This window comes from Silurus aristotelis (genome assembly GCF_946808225.1).
Source record: "Silurus aristotelis genome assembly, chromosome: 3".
Lineage (NCBI taxonomy): Eukaryota > Metazoa > Chordata > Actinopteri > Siluriformes > Siluridae > Silurus > Silurus aristotelis.
This window is the reverse complement of record NC_139576.1, coordinates 14,602,437-14,622,896: the sequence shown is the minus strand read 5'-3', so window position 1 is coordinate 14,622,896 and position 20,460 is coordinate 14,602,437. Positions and strand designations below refer to the sequence as shown.

Genomic DNA, 20,460 nt, shown 5'->3' with positions numbered 1-20,460 from the left:
GTTTTATAACCTTGACCTTAGTGCCACCCCTGGCCCTTCTGTCCTTCGACCTAGCTGTGCTCCTACACACTGGGCAGGGATTGGTCAGCCTGGCGGTATTGGACTCTCGTTCCCATAGTGTTGTTGACTCAGCTCAAGTTCCTGAAAGCGAACGTCTCCAGGTTACGTATGTAACCTTGGTTCCCTGAGGGAATGAGACACTGCGTCTCCATGCCACACTAGCTTACAGACGCTAATGCCAGCTTTACTCCATGCGCTTTTTATAGCTTTCACCCTGCCTAATATGAAACCGCTTTCCATTAGATGGATTACACGTGATTCAGAACATAGACAACGTGGAATCGTTCCTAAAGCGTTGTCGATGCAGCATCTCGTTCCCTTAGGGGACCAGGGTTACATTCGTAACCTGGAGATGTTCCTACCACAATCTGACATCCACCTGCAATGCATTTAATTAGACAAAATATTAATTAGACAAAATATTTTTTGTTTTTAGTTTTTTTGCTTTTTTATCTCATCCAAATTAATTTCTAGTTAGATCACTGCCAGGACAACTCTTGACACGTGCTTCTTGACTGATATTTTTAGACAGGAGTGTGACTTAAATCAAACACATCATAGGAAGGTTGTGTTTTTTTTTTTTTTACAGACATGCCACAAGCCACAGGCTCTTATCAAGCCAAAGAAATCCCGGTACGCATATTAACAGCAGTCCTTTTTGGATGGGGAAAAATTGACTCTGTGTCAATTTAATAAATTCAGGTAGATGTGATCTCACATATTCTACAGTAAAACTGAATTCCAGTTATTGTGAAATTGTTAAAGCAGTAGTATATTATTTTCCTTTTTTTCATTTTCACATTGGTCGAATGAAATGAGCATGTGTGAGACTGTTCTAAGGATATGAAGATCAGCAGGTTCTAAAATAATTAAATCAGCTAAAAACAACCATACAATGGACAAAAATCAAAGTTTTGCCCATTTTGTTGAAAAGATTGACGAAATACAAATTAATATAATGGGTGAAAATACACTTTTATACATTTTTGCAAAAAAAATAAAAAATTCTCTTCATATACAGCATCACGAGATATTATATAATATATAACAACAAATTCAGTATTTGCAAATCTTACGTATATTTGAACTATTAATATACTGTATCCGTATGAATACCATACACAAAACTAAGCCTATTCTTCCTTTTCATCTTGTCCTACACTTCCTCCTTTCTTCATAGCATTCCACACTCATTAATGCCAACAGTCCTCCCCTGACATTACAGGAACAACTTCTAGCTTAGCATAGACAAATGTCTCCTTAAGACAGCTCCTCTCATCATTTTTAAGAGCACATTAAAAATGATGATGTATGAGAAGTGATGTGATATCTGTCATTTTCGTCTGAAGTGTATGCATCAGCGTTAATCCAGTCAACTCACTGTCCATGACGCAACAGGCAGATGCTGAATGAGTTTGCATCTTTGGCTGAAACATAGTAAGCTTATCAACTGTACATATCAGCCTTAAAATAGAAAGTTAACTATCCACAGAGGTCTTTAAGTGCATTACTGTGTGTGTGTGTGTGTGTGTGTGTGTGTGTGAGAGAGAGAGAGCGAGAGAGAGAGAGAGAGAGAGAGAGAGAGAGAGAGAGAGAAAAAGAGAGGAAGAGAGAAAGACAGGGAGGGAGGAGAGAAAGACAAGGAGGGAGCGAGGAGAGAAAGACAGGGAGGGAGCGAGGAGAGAAATCTAGGAAAACACAAAACTGCACAACTACTACCGGATTTTTCATGCTATAAGCCGCTACTTTTTTCCCACGTTTTGGACCCCCCGGCTTAAACAACGAAGCAGCTAATTTATGGATTTTTCCTGGGTTTTTCCCGGTTTCACAAGCTAAGCCCCATAACATTAGACCAATTACATTTCCGAACGGAAACGAAAAAACGCACCTCACCTGTGTTCTGAGCGGCACGGCATCGGGAGAAAAACTTTTTTTTAAACGCAAGACGATGCCAAAAGAAAAACTTCCGAGGGAAATTGTTTTGAAAGGAAGAAGGAAGACAGCGAACAATGACTTACTTGGTAGGCTACTGTTTAGATACAAGCCGTTGTAATGCGTTGAGTCTGGGTCATGGGAGAGCTCGCTAACTCCAGCAACAGAAATCATATAAGCACAGACAGGTTTCCAAAACTTTTTTATTTTTTTTGGCAACAGCGTTACAGGTTAGTCAAAGAAACTTAGAAATGAGCATCAGAAAATAATAAGGACATATTCCCCGGTCTTGCACACATGCAGTAATACCGGACAAATGCGGCGGCAGGCTATTCCCATAATGCCGCTCTGCTCTTAAAGAAGCCACAACATATTTTACCCGTGTAACAGGCACTGTCGTTAAAGCCTGTGTAAAGTTCATTAGTTTCAATGTAGAAGGCTTATAGACAGGTGCGGCTTATTTATGTTTAAAATTAAAATCTTTGTCAAATTCAGTGGGTGCGTCTTATATATGGGTGCACTTTATAGTCCAGAAATTACGGTACTTATTTTGCTGCACAACATTTAAACAAATATATGTCTGTTTTTCATTTTTATAGATTTCATTGCTTTAGTTTAACATCACTTTGTTGCCTGAAACTCTGTGAATAAGCCGTACTTTGCTTTAACTGGTGTAATCAAGACATTATCAACTCTACTGGTTTTCCTTGAGAAATGAAAGCATTGCAATTATAATTAGCGGATTGCTACACAATGCCCACAGTGTGGCACAGCTGTAAACTTGATCTGTACTCAGAGAAAACTGTAACTTGCATGAAGGGAATTTTAGTAAAAGACAAGCTTTTTCTTGGGTCATGCTCCTGCAATGAGACACCCAGCGTGTGCATACTCATCAATCACACTCATCTGTCTCTCATTTACAGCCATTACACACTCGTTTACAGCCCTGACTAAATGCTGCTCAAGTCAGTTTAAATGTGCTGTAATATTTTGCATCCTAGTTAAGTTGAGTTTCAGAGAGGACCTTTTATCACAAGGCATCCAGGTCTATTCATCAAATATGAATAAACAACAAGTCAATTACAGTCAGAACCATTGGTAGATTGTAGGGTGCCAGTGTTTAGCATCAAAGAAAATCCCAGGATGCAAACATAGATGTCAATGGACACTTGAATTGGAGCTCTCAGACTGAGCAACTTATTTAAGCTCAGAGAAAAAAACATGACCGGAGAGAAAGGTGGGGATTGACAATTTATCACAGCCAGGGAAAACTAATCATAATTCCAGACAAAGATTTTATTTCACTCTGTTTTAGAGCATTGCCCTGATGCACAGCTGAAAACACACATATGGCTACAAAGTACAGTAAAGAGTGAAAAAGCAAAATGAAAGTTCCAATATGAAAAAAAAGGAGATTTCAATGTCTTTCTCTCTCTCTCTCTCTCTCTCTCTCTCTCTCTCTCTCACTCACACACACACACACACACACACACACACACACACACACACACACACACTTACTCATTCTCTCTCTCTCTCTCTCTCTCTCTCTCTCTCTCTCTCTCTCTCTCTCTCTCTCTTTTTTGGGAAGCAAAAATGTTGTATTCAGAGATCTCATCTATAAAATCACCATTTCAAAGCAGATAAGGAAACGGCAGCAGGTGTACTTAGAGTGGCTGTGTGGGAAAGATTGATGGAGTGAGAAAGAGAAAAGAAAGAATGAAGGGGGGTGGTGAGGGGTTAGGTGGTGTTTTTAGTTGAGAACACCCTAAATCAGGTTAATGTGATGGATTTGTTCCAGCTCCCCTACTGGAGCCTCTAAACTGAAGACATGTCAGAAACAACAGTGTTCACAAAATATCCTATAGACACCATCTGCAATCTTAACTCAATCTGTTTCCACTGTTTATCCACACACACACACACACACACACACACACACACACACACACACACACACACACACACACACACACACACACACACACACACACACACACACACACACAGTATAAACACTTAGAACCTGTAACTTTCATGGTAAATCTCTGGTCTGTCATATATAATAATACAAATCAAATTAAATTTTAACATCCATTGACAGAGTAAAAATTATAAATATGAATATTTTATTTCTGAATGTTTTAATAACATTTTTGTTTCACAGTGTAGCATGTCTTATAATAGGGTGTAAGACAATGTCTGGAAATTTCCTTATAAAATGGGAAACGGTTCCTTTAGGGGGTTCTTGTCAAAAATGATCATGTCAGAAATACTTTGGAAGAATACGAATATTTGAATCCAAACCCAAAGTTTATATAGTGCGAAGATCTCCCATGTCCTGGAATTTAAACCTTATACTAAAAACAAGTATTCTGAAATACCATATTGTAACCCTGCATCTTAGACTTATTTGGAAAATAATATAATTTGCATTGCCACACTTTATATACCCTGTTGAAATTATATATGGTATATTGTATCTTTATTTATTCTTTTATTCTTTTATTTGACTAGTTTTTATATTTTTTTTACCCTCACACAATGACAGATTCCTTGTACATGCAACCCATGATATTTGACAATGAAGTAGTCCACATGCACCAACATTCAAAAGTAAACTCAGAGTTTATACTATACCTGCTTTGGAAAATAGGCTTTGGTTGTCTTTTGTCAACTTTGTGTAACCTGCATGCCATATGTTTGTGCTATACCCTTTGATTCTTAGAACAGTGTAATCCATGTACTTCAAGCTGTATTAATTCAGAAAGGGCATCTGATAAAGTCAACCACGACAGAGAAGAGAAGGATGTATCTGTGGGGGATTTGCACTGATGCTATGGAAACATTTGAGTGACAGAATGCTGTAGGACTGCTATTCATCACTGACTGACAGAGCCTTCCCACACACACTAAAGACATCTGGATGGGTGACCTGAGGTCCATAAATCCAGGACAAACCACCTGCTGCTTACATATGCACACCCTCACACACACTCACACACACTCTCACACACACACACACACACACACACACACACACACACACACACACACACACACACACACACACACACACACACACACACACACACACACACACACAGGCTGCTACTGACCTACTAGTACCTGCAGCTAAACACATTTATAATTGGCCTGCTTGTATCCAAGTGGAAGGAATATTAGTTTGATATACTAAATGAATATACCAGACCTCATCCAACAGTCTATGAGCTCTAATCTTGGACAGAATCACAAAGAAACACACTTACCTTAGTTTTAATCCTCATCAAAGTCCTTTGATTACAGATATGACGTACCAATAGGTCCGTTGTAGGCAAGTGCTCATTACATACTACTCTGTAATTTCATCTGTACTGGTGAGTGACAGTGAAAGACTAAGTGATGAAAAAAGAGCCCAGTATACACTGAGCAGAAAAGAAAGTTTGAAATAGATTTTTAAAAAGGGCATAGGGCAGGATGAGACAGATGTAAATCTGTAATTGCATCTGTTTAGCTGAGACCAGCTGCTCTGAAACAATAACCGAAACTTCTGCTTGCCCTGAAACTCAATGTGTGAAAGACGAAAAGAAGGGGTTCAGGAGGAGGAGTAAAAGGGAAAGAAAGGAGGAGAGAGAAGGAGGACCAAGGTTATTAATTATGTGCCTCTGTGGGCTGTCTGGTTCACTCCTTCCTTGGCTACTGCACATGGCCCTGCCTGCAGGCATCATATGCAGAAGGAGAAGGGGGAAGAAGGGCAGCATGAAATCACTGACATGCTGTCATACTCTTCACCAAGCATCCTGCCCCTGCAAAATAAACATGAAAAACAAATCTCTTCTGCTTCTTCCGCTCACAGAACTCTCACTGGTTGTATTAGCATAACAAAGACAAGTGCTTGACCCTCCAGATCTCTCTCACACACAGTGAGAGTCAGAGAGAGAAAGAGAGAGAGAGAGAGAGACAGAGAGACAGAGAGACATACCAGCTGGTATAGAAAAATAGCACAAGTTCAAAGAGTGTTTTAAATATCTGTTTAGCATCATTGACTGTTACAAATATCTAAAGTAAAATGAAGAGATAGAGAGCTCAGTGCAGTTCAGATTGCTTGTAGAGAAACATTATGATTTTCAACCTACAAGAGAACTCCTGAGTGTCCGAATGTTGAGATACAGGGTGCATTCATTCCCATAAACTTAAATACTAGTGTCTAATTTGTTGTCATGACATTAACCCTGATTTTTGTTCAAACACAACACTGCTTTTTGTTTTTGTTTTGTATACACCTGTGTTTTCTGAGAACAGTAATGACTTGGTAAACTGCTTGTTTAATATTTTACTCAAGCCTCGAGTCTTCTGGGAAAACTTTCTGCTGGCTGTGAATGTTGCTTGGGGAGGATATGATTTCATGTAGCCATGAATGGCCTCAAATGGCATTCTAAGGCAATTCTTTTTCTTTTTAGATTATTAAGATGAGTTTTGCAGTTTGACTGTAATATTCATGTTTATTTTTATATGCTTAAATTGAGATCACTAGTGGTGCCAAAAGGATCTGATGAAGGATGACACATAGGTCAGAATAGCAATTAAGATACAACCGAGTTCCCATATTAGACCATTTACCTACCTCTTCGAAATCCTTTCACATCTCTCTTTCGAGCAGCCTAAAATCTTTGAATTGTTACACAGAAAATGGGCAAAACAAACATTTTTTTGGTTATTGGTTATTCTAATTCCTAATCTTCCCAGCGGAAGCATGAGACCTTGAAAGTAAAGCGCAATGAAAAGGACATTTTTCATTGGCTTGTCCTGTGGCAGCGGGTGTGATAAATAGGCCGCCACTTTGCAGTGCTTGCTCTCTTTCTTACCCCATGTTCAATGAAAAAAACGGCTTAGACACATGAATTATTAAAAGCCAATTCCAGTGTTTTTTCTTCAGCTAAATGCAATTCCGTGAATAAACAAAAACCATCGCAACAAAGCGTCTTCACCAAGGGAGAAATAATATTTAAATAAAAATAAATAAATAAGAAAAAACACCAGCCATGATCTTTCCAAGAGATGTAATTAGTATCATTAAGGGCGACCATCTTTCCTACATTGAGATGTACAGTCCCTGACAAAAGTCTTGTCGCTTATCTATTTTGTAGAAACACCTGCTATTAACCTGACTTTTATTTAATCAAATGGTGTTAGAAATAGCTCATATGAAAAGCTAAAACTCTTCCAAATGATGTTTAATGCACTTAAATAAATTAGTTTCACTGAAAAAAGATTTAGCATTTAATCAAGACAGAAAGGTCAAATTTTGGCAAGACAAAAGTTTTTGTCACCTATACAGAAATTAAACACATTTATTGCAAATACAAAAATATGTCAGCAAATTAAGTAGTGGTGCTGTGAGATCCAAATTTAATATCTTGTATGAATTCTAGGAGCTTAAAGGACTGCATCCATGCGGTTTGGCAAGGATTCATACAGTTTATTGATGAAGTCATCAGGAATAGCAAAGAAAGCAGTCTTGCATGCCTCCCAGAGTTCATCAATATTCTTTGGTTTCGTCTTCCATGCTTTCTCTTTCATCCTACCCCACATACGCTCAATGATGTTCATGTCTGGTGACTGGGCTGGCCAATCCTGAAGCATCTTGATCTTCTTCGCCTTGAGGAACTTCGATGTGAAGATGGAAGTATGCGATGGAGCACCATCCTGCTGCAGAATTTGGCCTCTTTTATGGTTGGGAATATAAGAGGTAGCTGATATTTCTTGGTATTTGAGACTATTGATGTTGCCTTCCACGCTGCAGATCTCTCGCACACCCCCATACTGGATGTAACCCCAGACCACGATTTTTCCGCCACCAAACTTCACTGTTTTCTGGGAGAATCTCGGATCCGTGCGGGCTCCAGTAGGTCTCCTGCAATATTTGTGGTGACTGTGGTGTAATTCAACAGAAAATTCATCTGAAAAATCCACCTTCTGCCACTTTTCCAGCGTCCATCCTTTTAGCAGGCTGTGGGCCTTGGCAAATGCCACACGGTTTTTTAATTGTCTTTTGTTTAGTGCTGGCTTCTGGGCACTGATTCGACCATGGAGGCCATTTCGAGACAGAATCCAACAAACTGTTCTGATGGACACAGGGACTTCAGGTGACCAGGTCTCATGGAGCTCTGCTGCAGTGGAAAATGGGCTGGCCTTGGATTTTTGAGCCAACAAACGGTCCTCTCGAGCAGTTGGATTGCGGGGTCTGCCTGACCTGGACTTGTCAAAAACGTCTCCGGTCTCTTCAAATCTTTTTTTTATCCTCTGTACTTGATGCTAAAACACATTGAAGGTGTCTGCCACATCAGCAGTGGATCTGGTCTTCTGCCTCTTGATAATCAAAACTTTAGTCTCAGGGTGAATCCTAGGCATGTTTGCAGAGGTCTAGTTGCAGTTTATGTGAAGGTCTAGTGTACTGGGGTTCTTTTTATACACACCTGAGACCTAATTGATCCATTATTAGTCACAGCTGAAGCTCATATGACAAGGCGACAACACTTATGTCTTTGCAAAATTGGCCTCAATGGGTTTTACCAAGCTGTGAATATTGGAATACTTTTTGACAGTTTCGTTTTGCACTGAAACATTATTACAAAAGCTGTTGGGATTAAAATGAGCCATTTCTTGTAAAAAAAAAAATCTTGATTAGAAATATATTTCAGCGGCACTTCCGGTCAATTTGTACACAAGCGACAAGACTTTTGTCAGGGACTGTAGTGCTAATAAAGAAAAAAAAAAGAAAAAAAATAAATTTAGAGTAAGAGATCTCTGTGTATCTTTCCTGGGTTGCCATTCCAGCCATTCTTTCCATATCCTGTTACACTGTTGTATGCCGACCTAGCGTCTTAAACAAAATATATAATGATACAATTTCTGTATTGCATATAAACACAACAAAGTGACACTTATCAGGCAAAATGTACAACCCTGCCAAATCCTGTTCCCCATTTCATCTGAATTTCAGCAACTAAGAAGCCTGAAGATATATTCAGTCTAAATCTCTGCAATTGTTTCTTTGTGCCTATGGTGAAAAATAAATCTGTGGGTGTTGCAGAAGAAACCCAATTTTATGTGCGAAGCAGTTCTTCCTACACAGATACATGGGGCGGTTGGAAGGATAGTGATGATCCTGGGCTTGTTTAGTAATGAGAATTGGGATTGGTTTGAGATGAATGTGTTTTGGGAGGGGTGTGCAGTGGAATGCAAAAAAAGTAGTTAATGAAGAAAGAGTCATTGCCCATAGTGTCTTGCACTAATCAGGCAATTAGGAAAAGGAGAAGATTGAGAGAGAATAAGAGAAAAGAAAAGAGAGACAGGGAAATGGCTGAAAGCCCATGACTTGCTGTTTAAGCCTGATCTTCCTATATTGTGTTGCTCAGTTATTTTCCTCTTTTATAACTCTGTTTTATCATCTGAATTATCTCAATTTGTCTGTGGTCTTCGGTGGTCTGGGAAGAACTGACCAGGCCTAGAAAATGATTTGGTAAGAAAGATAAAGATAGTGACAGATGTAATGAATTTTTCATTCACTAACACAAACACACACCCTCGCTATGCTCTAACCAGATTCTTAATTAATGCTTCATTAATATTTTTTAAGGGACTCCAGCTATTTAGATCACAAGCACCACACATACCATGTGTGAATGTCCATTGTTAAAAGTGATATACAAATAAATATGAATTGAAATTGAATTGAATTGAATTGAATTGAATAGAGGGACAGCGCATCTAGGACGTTTTGAAAACAAGGTGAGGGAGGCGAGATTTTCATTTACATTTGCAGCATTTAGCAGACGCCCTTATCCAGAGCGACGTACAAAAGTGCTTTGAATCTCTAGTAATGAATAAATCTACACTGGTACGCAAGATTACAAACCTAATATAAATATAATCCTAGAATTCTACAAACTTGGAAAGTGCTAATTTAAGTGTTTCAGGAAGAGGTAGGTCTTCAGTCGTTGCTTGAAGATAGTCAGGGACTCTGCTGTATGGACATCTAGGGGAAGTTCATTCCACCACCTTGGTGCCAGAACAGTGAAGAGCCTTAAAGTATACTTACCTCTCATTCTGAGAGAAGGTGGTACCAGTTGAGCAGTGCTGGAGGATCTCAGACAGCGTGATGCAGTGCTGTGATGTGATGAGGTAAGATGGCGCTGGTCCATTTTTGGCCTTGTAGGAGATTGAGATGGTTTGGACATGTGCAGAGGAGGGACATGGGGTAAATCGGTAGGAGAATGCTGAGGATAGAGCCACCAGGAAGGAGTAAAAGAGGAAGACCAAGGAGGAGGTTTATAGATGTGGTGAGGGAAGACATGCAGGTAGTTGGATTGAAAGAGGCAGATGTAGAGGACAGGGGGGTATGGAGATGGATGATCCGCTGTGGTGACCCCTAATGGGAGCAGCCTAAAAAAGAAGAAGACCTTGATGAGCTAAAATAGTGTACAATGTACATTGTGCATCCAGATTTTTTTATTGCAAGCTACATCAATAAACACATCTCCTATTCAGGTGCATAAAAACAATAAGTGACAGTAAGAATAAATTAAAGCAAATGAATATTTTGGAAACACTTTTTAGGTTACACTGGATGTGGTATGTTGTTAGGTAGCAGCTACACGTCTAATTATAGGCTGATTGTAGTAATACAAGTATTCGCAAGTGTGTGTGTGAATCAGTTCATCACTGTTTGGACACAGTGTGTGCAGCTTGCTTCATTTCCTGTTGGACACAAATCTCTCCACCCATGCCCCCCTCCTCTAATTCTTCACTGAGTTATATTCACATGTTCCTGACATCGGCTTCCGCCAATCTATAAGCCATCACCAAGGCAGTGCACAAAGACAGTGTGAGGAGGGGGAAGTCACTTAGCTGACACATTCAGTAATCAGAGGACTGACCAGTCCCCACATTCCTCTTGCTCAGTAGCCATGAGCACAGCCAGATACCCATTTTTTGGGTGTTGTGTTTTTTGCTTTTAAAGGCACAGGCCAATCAAATGACTGCCCTTTCACTTGGCCCTACCTCTTTATTATGAATTGGACTTCAGCCATTTCTTTTTACTGTATTTTCTTTGCCACTCTTACTCCTTCCAGCTCCCAGCTGTTAGCCTTCAGCAAATCAAGATCGAAAAGCTTTGCTGCCATATAAGCTAAACCCAAAAACACATAAAATGATATACAATCCATGTATACTAAAACGATTTGAAAAAATAATACAAATTATTCTACAAATTCCCAAATTATTCTTAAAAGAGACACAGAATAGTATAAAGCCCATACAGTAGATTCAAACCTTCTTTTAAAGACAACTGTGACAGGTGATTACATAAAAAGCCCATCTTATTTTGTGATCATTAGGGCTAATTTAATGTTTTACAGCCTCCTTTATTGAAATATCTTTAGCAGTTTCTGAGAAAGCAGAGAAAAAATGGTATATTGAAAGAGGTAGAGTAAAATGGAGGGTATTTCCTCTATCATATTCCTTCCCCATAAAATGCCTTTGTCTTTTAAATGCCTCACATTATTAAGTCATTGGTGAGGCTGTTCTTTGTATGCAGGCCCCTTTAGTCACCAAATGTGCTTTGGCTTTGGTTTATTTAACATTCAGTGCCATGCTTGGATAGGCTTGTTGTTATGATTGTTGTTATGAAAGTGGGGCTTAACAGTTTATATTGAAGCTTGATAAAATTTAAATAAGATAGACTAAGCACATAGTTTTAGGAAACAACATAAAAATGTAATGTTGTTGTTGTTGCTGTTTGGAATGAAAGAGTTACAGCTTTTCTGTTTGCCATGAATGATTTAATTACATGAAAGCATGAATCAAATTAAAACAAACATTTTGAAACCACAAATGCAGCTATCAATCTGCCTCTGTTTGTGTGTGTGTGTGTGTGTGTGTGTGTGTGTGTGTGTGTGTGTGTGTGTGTGTGTGGATAGTTTGCCTCAATTATAGGCAAATGAGAGGTCTTGTATTGTAATGCATAATAGCCTCATTGCTAATTCACAAACATCAAAATTTTAGCAACGTCCATTTTAAATATTGAAAATACCTAATACCACAAAATGCATATATTTATAAGCTGTTTTATATATTTATCAGTCTTTTGATGGACAGAATAGAATGAGCTGGTATGAGTTTGCAGGATGTGATGAGCTATAAAAGACTTGACATAGCAGGCCATCATAATGAAAAGATGCATCTAAAGAGACCCAATTTTGTATTTCTAGATGCTATCCCGAACCATCCTGCTGAGCTGTTGCTTTTCATGTGCTGCTGTACTGAAGCATGAGACAGCGATGAAAATGTTATCATGCTTTCAATAACAAGTCTAAAAAAATGTATCACTACATCCTTGGACTCTTTAAACAAGCTCAAGGTTAGTTTTAAACATATGCAGACTGTAATGACCTTGAATTCTCTCCCATGTTTTCATTTACAACATTTTATTCTCACACAAAAATATACACAGAAGTGTTTATACATTGTAACGTTACCATAGTTATGAGGAGGAACATTATATCTTTTTTTCTAATCTGCTATAATTTCTTTGTTGGGGACATGCAGATTTGAATGGTTTATGGTACACCCTTTTATGAATGGCTCAAGTTTAGCTACGTCTGCAGACACATCACCATCTGTCATTAACAAACTTTTTCACTTTCATAATGTCTATGAGTTAATGAAGGCATTATTCTATTCTGAATAATTCCTTCACAATTCATGTCCTTTGTTCAGTTCTTTTTGGGTGTTAAATGAGCCAGCTAAAAACAGACATGAAGTGAATACGAGTGCAGGGATTTAGCAGAAAATTCATATGAGAAATATAAGGTCTAATAAGGTTTAACTCAGTTAAAGAGGGATGTTCACTCCTCCATGAAGAGTTCCATTTTAAGCTTTTGTGCATTCTTATCATAGTGCATGTGGATTTTCTGCTTTGAATTCAAAGTAAAGGTTTTTGTAGGCTTCATACTAAGATGGCCACTGCAAAACATGGGTGTCTTGTATTTTTTAAACAGTTCTATCAGTCAGTGGTCAAGTTTTAATGGTAGAGGCAACAACATTTTAAACCTGGTACATAATTCCTGGTACCCACTAATTACTAATGAAATCAGTCTTCATAAGAGTCCACATTTGACCACAAACCAGCCTTAAAGGATCACTGATCAAACACATTACATTACATTTATGGAATACAGCTTTATCCAGGACAACTAACATTTAGGCAGTTACGGTTATGTAGTAGTGGAGCTGGGAGTTGAACTTACAACTTTCCGATCAAAAGTCCAGCATCTTAATCACCTTTTCCCAGCCTTCCCACCATCAAAAGTACACATTATATGCAGCCAAATCAGAATTTAATCACCATATGTGTTAATGATGTGCATAAACAGGACTTTTTTTTGTAGTCTCATCAACACAAGCAGCCGTTTGTAGTCATAGCATTGATGTTCAGGTGCTGCAATTTGGAAAAGCAATTTTTTTTGGCACATTTACAGATAGCTTGTTGTTATAAAATGTTTTTTAACGGTTCATTTTGGAACAACTACAAAAAGCTACCAAACTCTGCAATTCTAATGCGATTCTGTTTTCTGTACTTCAACATCCTCTGCAGCATACTGTATAGTGTTACACTGTGCTAATGGGACCAATTCACTTGCGTGTGTATGATAACATTACCTGATTAGTGCAAGTGGAACATGCATATGATTTTTATTTTTTTTTTTTTTTTGCAATGGCTCTCTGAACATCAAAAACAAATTAAAACAAACATTTTCTATAACAAATACAGTTATATATAGTTATATATTATACACTATACACTGATGCAACAGCCAATAAACAGAAAACTGCAATCTGTTTGCAAATGTATGCAGAACCTGACATTATTTTCTGTTAACTAATAAGGTCAGTTTTTGAAGCTATTGTGATTTATCTTATCATATCATTAATTGTGCCAATCTTTTTTTATGAAACTGTGTTTGTAAATGTTTGATATCCACTACAGCAGAGTATTTTGCGAATTTTTGAACAAAAGATCAAAAGGTTAAACACGACAAATTTTCACATCCTTGTTTGGTCATGTTACCCACGGTTCCAATGTTACTGGGGGACACTGTAAAAGGGTATTGCTATAATAAAAGTGGTCAGATAAAAAGCAGTATCCTCCAGACTGTGTAGTGGTGTGTGCATACTGCTTACCTCTCAAACAGTTTATTACACTATAGCAACTAATGCATTTAATATATTTGAAGCTATAGGTGCCTGAACTTTTGATTCTAAAGGCCGCAAGGCAGATTTATTTGAGCCTGGCAACACACAATAGCTGAAATATGATTTGATAGAATCTCCAGTGGTGGGCCGTGCATTTGGTACCTGGGCCTTTAGTGGAGACTTACCCGACTTAATCCACCTCTTAATACCACCATTATCATGTTGCAATTAAAGAAACCATCAACATTATACAAAAACACAATATAACAACACGTGGCATTACAGAGAGAGAGAGAGGAATTTCACATATGGAGGGTGAATACCATTTTACTAAAGCAAGAAACCCAGTTAAGACACCAAACCTCTACACTGCCACCGCAACTGTTCCACCTACATCATCTAGAGCAGTTTAGAATCAATATTTGTCTAATAGCATGACAAAAACAGAAATTTCTATAAAATACAACCTACTAACCAGAGACGCAGACTGATCATTTACACCGCTCCTCAGAGGCTGTAATCCAGTGGTACCGCTCGTATTCACTGGTCTGGAAGTGGAGAACAAACACTTTCCCGGGCTGAGACAAGCTAGCTAGCTTCGGGTTTGACCGACCTCCTCATGATGTCTAGCTTTTCCTGAAAATGTTTTTTTAATTATGTCTGCAACCAAATTAATTTGTCTTTCTCCATAGGCATAAAAAAGTCTAACTAAGAGATATTAATGTGTGCAGAGAGCTACAGACTTGTACATCCACATCCACATACTAAAAGCAGTGCAGCCAAAAGAAACACTATGAAAAGAAGAGAATAGACTGTTGGGAATAAATGAATACATTTTCATGGAACAAATATTAGAATTTAGGTTGTAAATGTAGGTCAGTGCTTCTGATACTGTTTAAGTCAGCAGAAAAGGCTTTGCTGGCCCTGACAGCCCACCACTGAGAATCTCTAACATAAACATATACTACCGGGAGCAGTGCAACCGAGAGTAACGCCATGAAATGAAGAGACTAGACTACTGGGTAAAAAGTTTATGAATATTCAGGAAAAAAATATAATAAAAGGTAAGTCAGTGATTTCATTAGAGAAGGCTTTACTGGTCCTGATTACTCGCCACTGATAAATATATACATAAAAGTTATTTCCAAAATTGATGCAGAAGTTCCCACAAATGTCTTGCACATTTTGCTTTCAACCTTCTGTCCACTTTAACATAAACCTCATTGGGTTTTATGTCTGGAAAGGTGCTGGCCATTTTTCAATTAGCACAGGGATGATCAGCTGTCCAGACCAGGTATATATATATATATATATATATATATATATATATATATATATATATATATATATATATATATATATATATATATATATATATATACAGTACAGACCAAAAGTTAGGACACACCTTCTCATTCAAAGAGTTTTCTTTATTTTCATGACTATGAAAATTGTAGATTCACACTGAAGGCATCAAAACTATGAATTAACACATGTGGAATTATATATGGAACTAATACATAACAAAAGAGTGTGAAACAACTGAAAAATGTCATATTCTAGGTTCTTCAAAGTAGATACCTTTTGCTTTGATTACTGCTTTGCACACTCTTGGCATTCTCTTGATGAGCTTCAAGAGGTAGTCACCTGAAATGGTCTTCCAACAGTCTTGAAGGAGTTCCCAGAGAGATGCTTGCCACTTGTTGGCCCTTTTGCCTTCACTCTGCGGTCCAGCTCACCCCAAAACCATCTCGATTGGGTTCAGGTCCGGTGACTGTGGAGGCCAGGTCATCTGGCGCAGCACCCCATCACTCTCCTTCTTGGTCAAATAGCCCTTGATGCCTTCAGTGTGAATCTACAATTTTCATAGTCATGAAAATAAAGAAAACTCTTTGAATGAGAAGGTGTGTCCAAACTTTTGGTCTGTACTGTATATATATATATATATATATATATATATATATATATATATATATATATATATATACATGTGCACACACACACACACACACACACACACACACACACACTACTGGTCAAAAGTTTTAAAACACCGCCATTTTCTCAGTATACCGTTAAATATGTAGAAGGATGCAGAACGATGGTTCTTTAGTGTGCAACACCAACTGTCAAACATACATACACTGGCTTCATCAGACCAGAGAATTTTGTTCTACACAGTCTGAGTCCTTCAGGTGCATTAGTTTTGCACTGAGGAGAGGCTTCTGACTAGATTGGCAAAGGGCTGCAGTTATGGTTGTCCTTCTGGAATTTTGTCTTTTCCCCACACAAGATCTCAAGAGCTCAGTCACAGTGACCTTCTTGGTCACCTTACTTAGGCCCTTCTGTTTGTGCCATACTTCTTCTTGCCATATTCACTACTTCCATTTGAGGTTTATGGTACCACTGTGCTCTTGGGAATCTTCAGTGCATCAGCAATTTTTGTAGCCGTTTCCAGATCTGTGCATTTCGACAATCCTGTCTCTGAGCTCTGCAGGCAATTCCTTTGACCTCATGGCTTGGTTTTTGCTCTGATATGCATTGTCAGCTGTAAGGCCTTCTGTTGAGAGGAGTGTGTCTCTCCAAATCATGTCCAATCAATAAACTTATTTACAAATAGACTCCAGACAAGGTGTAGAAACATCTCAGCAATCATCAAGTGAAATAGGAGACAACTGAACTGAAAGTGTTGTTGTAGAGTCTCAATATTAATCTACATGAGATATTTATTTGGCATTATAGGGTACTGAGGGTAGAATAATAAGAACAAAGATTATATTTGAAGGATTGTAGTATCAGACTGTAACATAATAAAAATGAAAAAAGTGAATACATACATACATACACACATACACACACACACACACACACACACACACCATACTACACATATGCAAGTGCACAAAACAAAAAATTGAGCAGAAACTCTGGAATTATCAGCACAGTAATCTGATTAATAACACTTGACAATGTGCTGCTAAAAATTCATTTGGAATTTGGTAGAGAAATCAATTCAGTATATATAAAAGCCATGTTGCCATGCAATTCTATTCAAATCAAATTATTTGTAGCGAACAGCATCACACAGACTCATTGATCTTTATTCATTATCCCAAAAGGGTTTGGTTTTGGCTTATCAGAATGCTAAAACACAGTCCTCCTGAGATGTCAATATTTCAGCAGGGAAAATAATTCTTACTTATTCCAGCTCCTTCAATTACACATCTCTATGGTATTCTCTCCCTGTGTGATCTAGTAAAACTCATTCAAAGATCATTTCAGTTAAAAGTGAAACCTCCAGGAGCATTAGTGGCACTTATCACACGGATGCTGGTTCATTGGTTTAAAAATGTGTATGCATTAGATGCATTTGCATATGCATAAGATAAATCATCGCCTTAATTGTAATTTTGAGTTGAGTTGAATAAACAAATTATTGAACTTTACTAGGACAAGTGAATTTACTCTTGAACATTTCCTCATCACATCTATTCTCAATTATCAGATAATTTCAGAGGTAATTGAACCTGTTTTAAAATTGATAAACTCTTCCATTAGCACTGGTTATGTACCTAAATCCTTCAAACTGGCAGTTATCAACCCCCTAATTAAGAAACCTGACCTTGACCCATGTCAGCTGTCCAACTACAGACCAATATCAAACTTCTTTATCTCCAAGATTTTAGAAAAGATTGTAGCACAGCAGTTATGCTCACATCTACTTAGGAATAACATTTCTGTATTGTATCAGTCAGGATTTCGGCCTCATCATAGCACAGAGACGGCACTAGTTAAGGTGGTAAATGACCTGTTATTGGCCTCTGACCAGGGTTTTGTCTCTTTACTTGTTTTGCTCGACCTTAGTGCAGCTTTTGACACCATTGATCACACTATACTGCTTGCTAGACTTGAAAACATTGTTGGAATAAAGGAAACAGCTCTCTCCTGGCTCAGGTCTTATTTGACTGATCGCTATCAGTTTGTTAATGTAAATGGTGGATCAGCTTAACAATGTTGAGTGTGTAAAGAACATTAGACAGTGGATGCTTAATAACTTCCTTTTGCTCAACTCGGAAAAGACGGAAGTACTTTTACTAGGACCACATGCAGCTAGAAGTAAACTTTCCGATTACGTAGCATCTCTGGATGGTGTTTCTATCTCAGCATGTACAGCAGTCAAAAACCTTGGTGTGATTATTGACCGTAGTCTTTCCTTTGAGGCTCACGTGAATAATATTACCAGGATCACCTTCTTTCACCTTAGAAATATTGCTTAAATTAGAAATATGGTGTCGTTACAGGATGCAAAAAATTTTTTTCATGCATTTGTTACATTTAAATTAGACTACTAATAAATAAGCTTCAGCTAGTTCAGAATGCAGCAGCAACAGTCCTCACTAGATCTAGGAAATATGACCACATCACTCCTGTTTTAATCAGTCTACACTCATAATTAAATCTCTTGATTATAGTTGATTATAAAATACTACTACTGATGTATAAAGCACTTAACGGTCTCGCGCGCAGTATCTGAGTAAACTTCTGTACCAGTATGATCCTCCACGCCTACTTAGATTAAAAGGTGCAGGCTATTTGTTGGTACCTCAAATAATGAAGACTACAGCAGGGGGCAGATCGTTCTCTTATAAAGCCCCACGGTTATGGAACAGCCTTCCAATCAGTGTTCGGGACTCAGGCCTAGTCTCAGTGTTCAAGTCGAGGTTGAAAACATATTTATTTAGTCAAGTCTTTTATAAGTAGATTTTCCTTAAGTAAAGGAGCAGATCTGGAGGGATCATGGATATAGATGTATGGATATAGGTGTTTGTTGAACAGGGATATTTGTATACTATCATCCCCTCACTCTCACACGTTCATTTAGGTTTGTTGACGGTGGTGTGGTGGTTTCTCTCTTATCCCAGAGATCCCTCATGTCGGTGTTACCTTCTGGTTCTTCCTTTTAGTTAAGCTGCCATAGCAAGTCTTGCCCAAGTCCCCAACTACAGTGTCCTTAACTTTCATACAACAATAAGGACACATAATAATCTATATCCTTCTCTTCCCGTCACCCTCTTCAACATGTTCAACATGCTCCTGAGGTTCCAGTGAGCACTGTTCCTGCCCCTCTTTCCTCTGCGGATCTTCCCACTTCTTCCAGGCCTGCCTCTGGATAGTGTCCTCTTCCTTTGGACGCCACTCTGTGCAGCTGGGGATGATTTCTCATCAACGCCTTGGGTGGTTCCATAAAATTCCGGATTAAGAACGGGAGCTTTGAGGATGCATTTGGACTGTAGTTAATGTCAACAGTCTGCTACATTGACTCAGGACTGGTTTGCTTCTGAGCACTATCACCGTACCATGCATCATCGTATATCTGCAATAAATGGACATTCGGTGCAACCCAGATGAGGATGGGTTTCCTTTTGAGTCTAGTTCATTTCGAGATTTCTTCCTTATGCGATCCCAGGGAGTTTTTCCTTGCCACAGTCGCCACCGACTTTACTATGGTACCTGAGACATTTACCTGACATTTACTATGTAAATGCAAAAGTTTTTCAAAAGCAAGAAATAACCAGACACTGGGGAGAAACAACACAGGGCTAGGCTAAGGCTAGGAAAAGGCTAGGGAATTGGAACAAGTGGATAATGTCGGAATATTCTTGTCTCTCGGGCAGAGCGGCTTTCGACTTTAGTTGGGACTTTCCAAATAAATGCTGTAGTCTTTTTAAAAGAAATCAAGAAACTTGGATGAGAAATGTAGCTTTTATTGCTGCAAACCACGATCAAGCCGAGAGCATCTGCATGTCATGACATGGATGGTCTGACCACACCTGGCATTTCCTTCTGTTTTTATACATTTTGAGCCTTCTGGCTTATTTCCCAAAAATTGGCCCTCCCCAGTTACCATTAGCCATTACCATTATTAGGAATCTATAAACATTCAAAAGGTTTATTCTGATTACAAAATAAATAAATAAATAAATAAATAAAATAATGTGCAAAAAAGAAGAAAAAAGGTGCAACTTACAAGGAACATCACTTAGCTTAATTATATAGTAGTTAGTTTATGCCTCAAAATAAAAAAAAAATTTAAAAAAACATGACACTTTTATAATGTGGCTAATGAGATGAAATAAGCAGTTGTGCAAAATTAACACAGGAAATGGAAGTGACTACAAATGAAAAAATTTAAAAAGTGTGTGCACTGGA

General features: G+C 38.2%; 1 protein-coding gene across 2 annotated transcripts in view; it reads right to left on the bottom strand.

Annotated features, from left to right (window-relative positions):
- Window positions 1–5,421, bottom strand: part of myo16 (myosin XVI) — a 148,532-nt gene extending 143,111 nt beyond the window's left edge. Inside the window, exon 1 of one of the 2 annotated variants that reach the window (XM_083535709.1) lies at window positions 5,265–5,421. Coding sequence is in view for 1 of the 2 variants with exons in the window: in XM_083535707.1 (XP_083391833.1) it covers window positions 1,189–1,210 (22 nt within the window). In the remaining variant the exon portion in view is untranslated. Of the gene's footprint in view, window positions 1–1,188; window positions 1,442–5,264 lie in introns of those variants that run through there. The other variant, XM_083535707.1, reaches the window with a different exon arrangement.
- Between the last annotated feature and the right edge of the window lie 15,039 nt (window positions 5,422–20,460).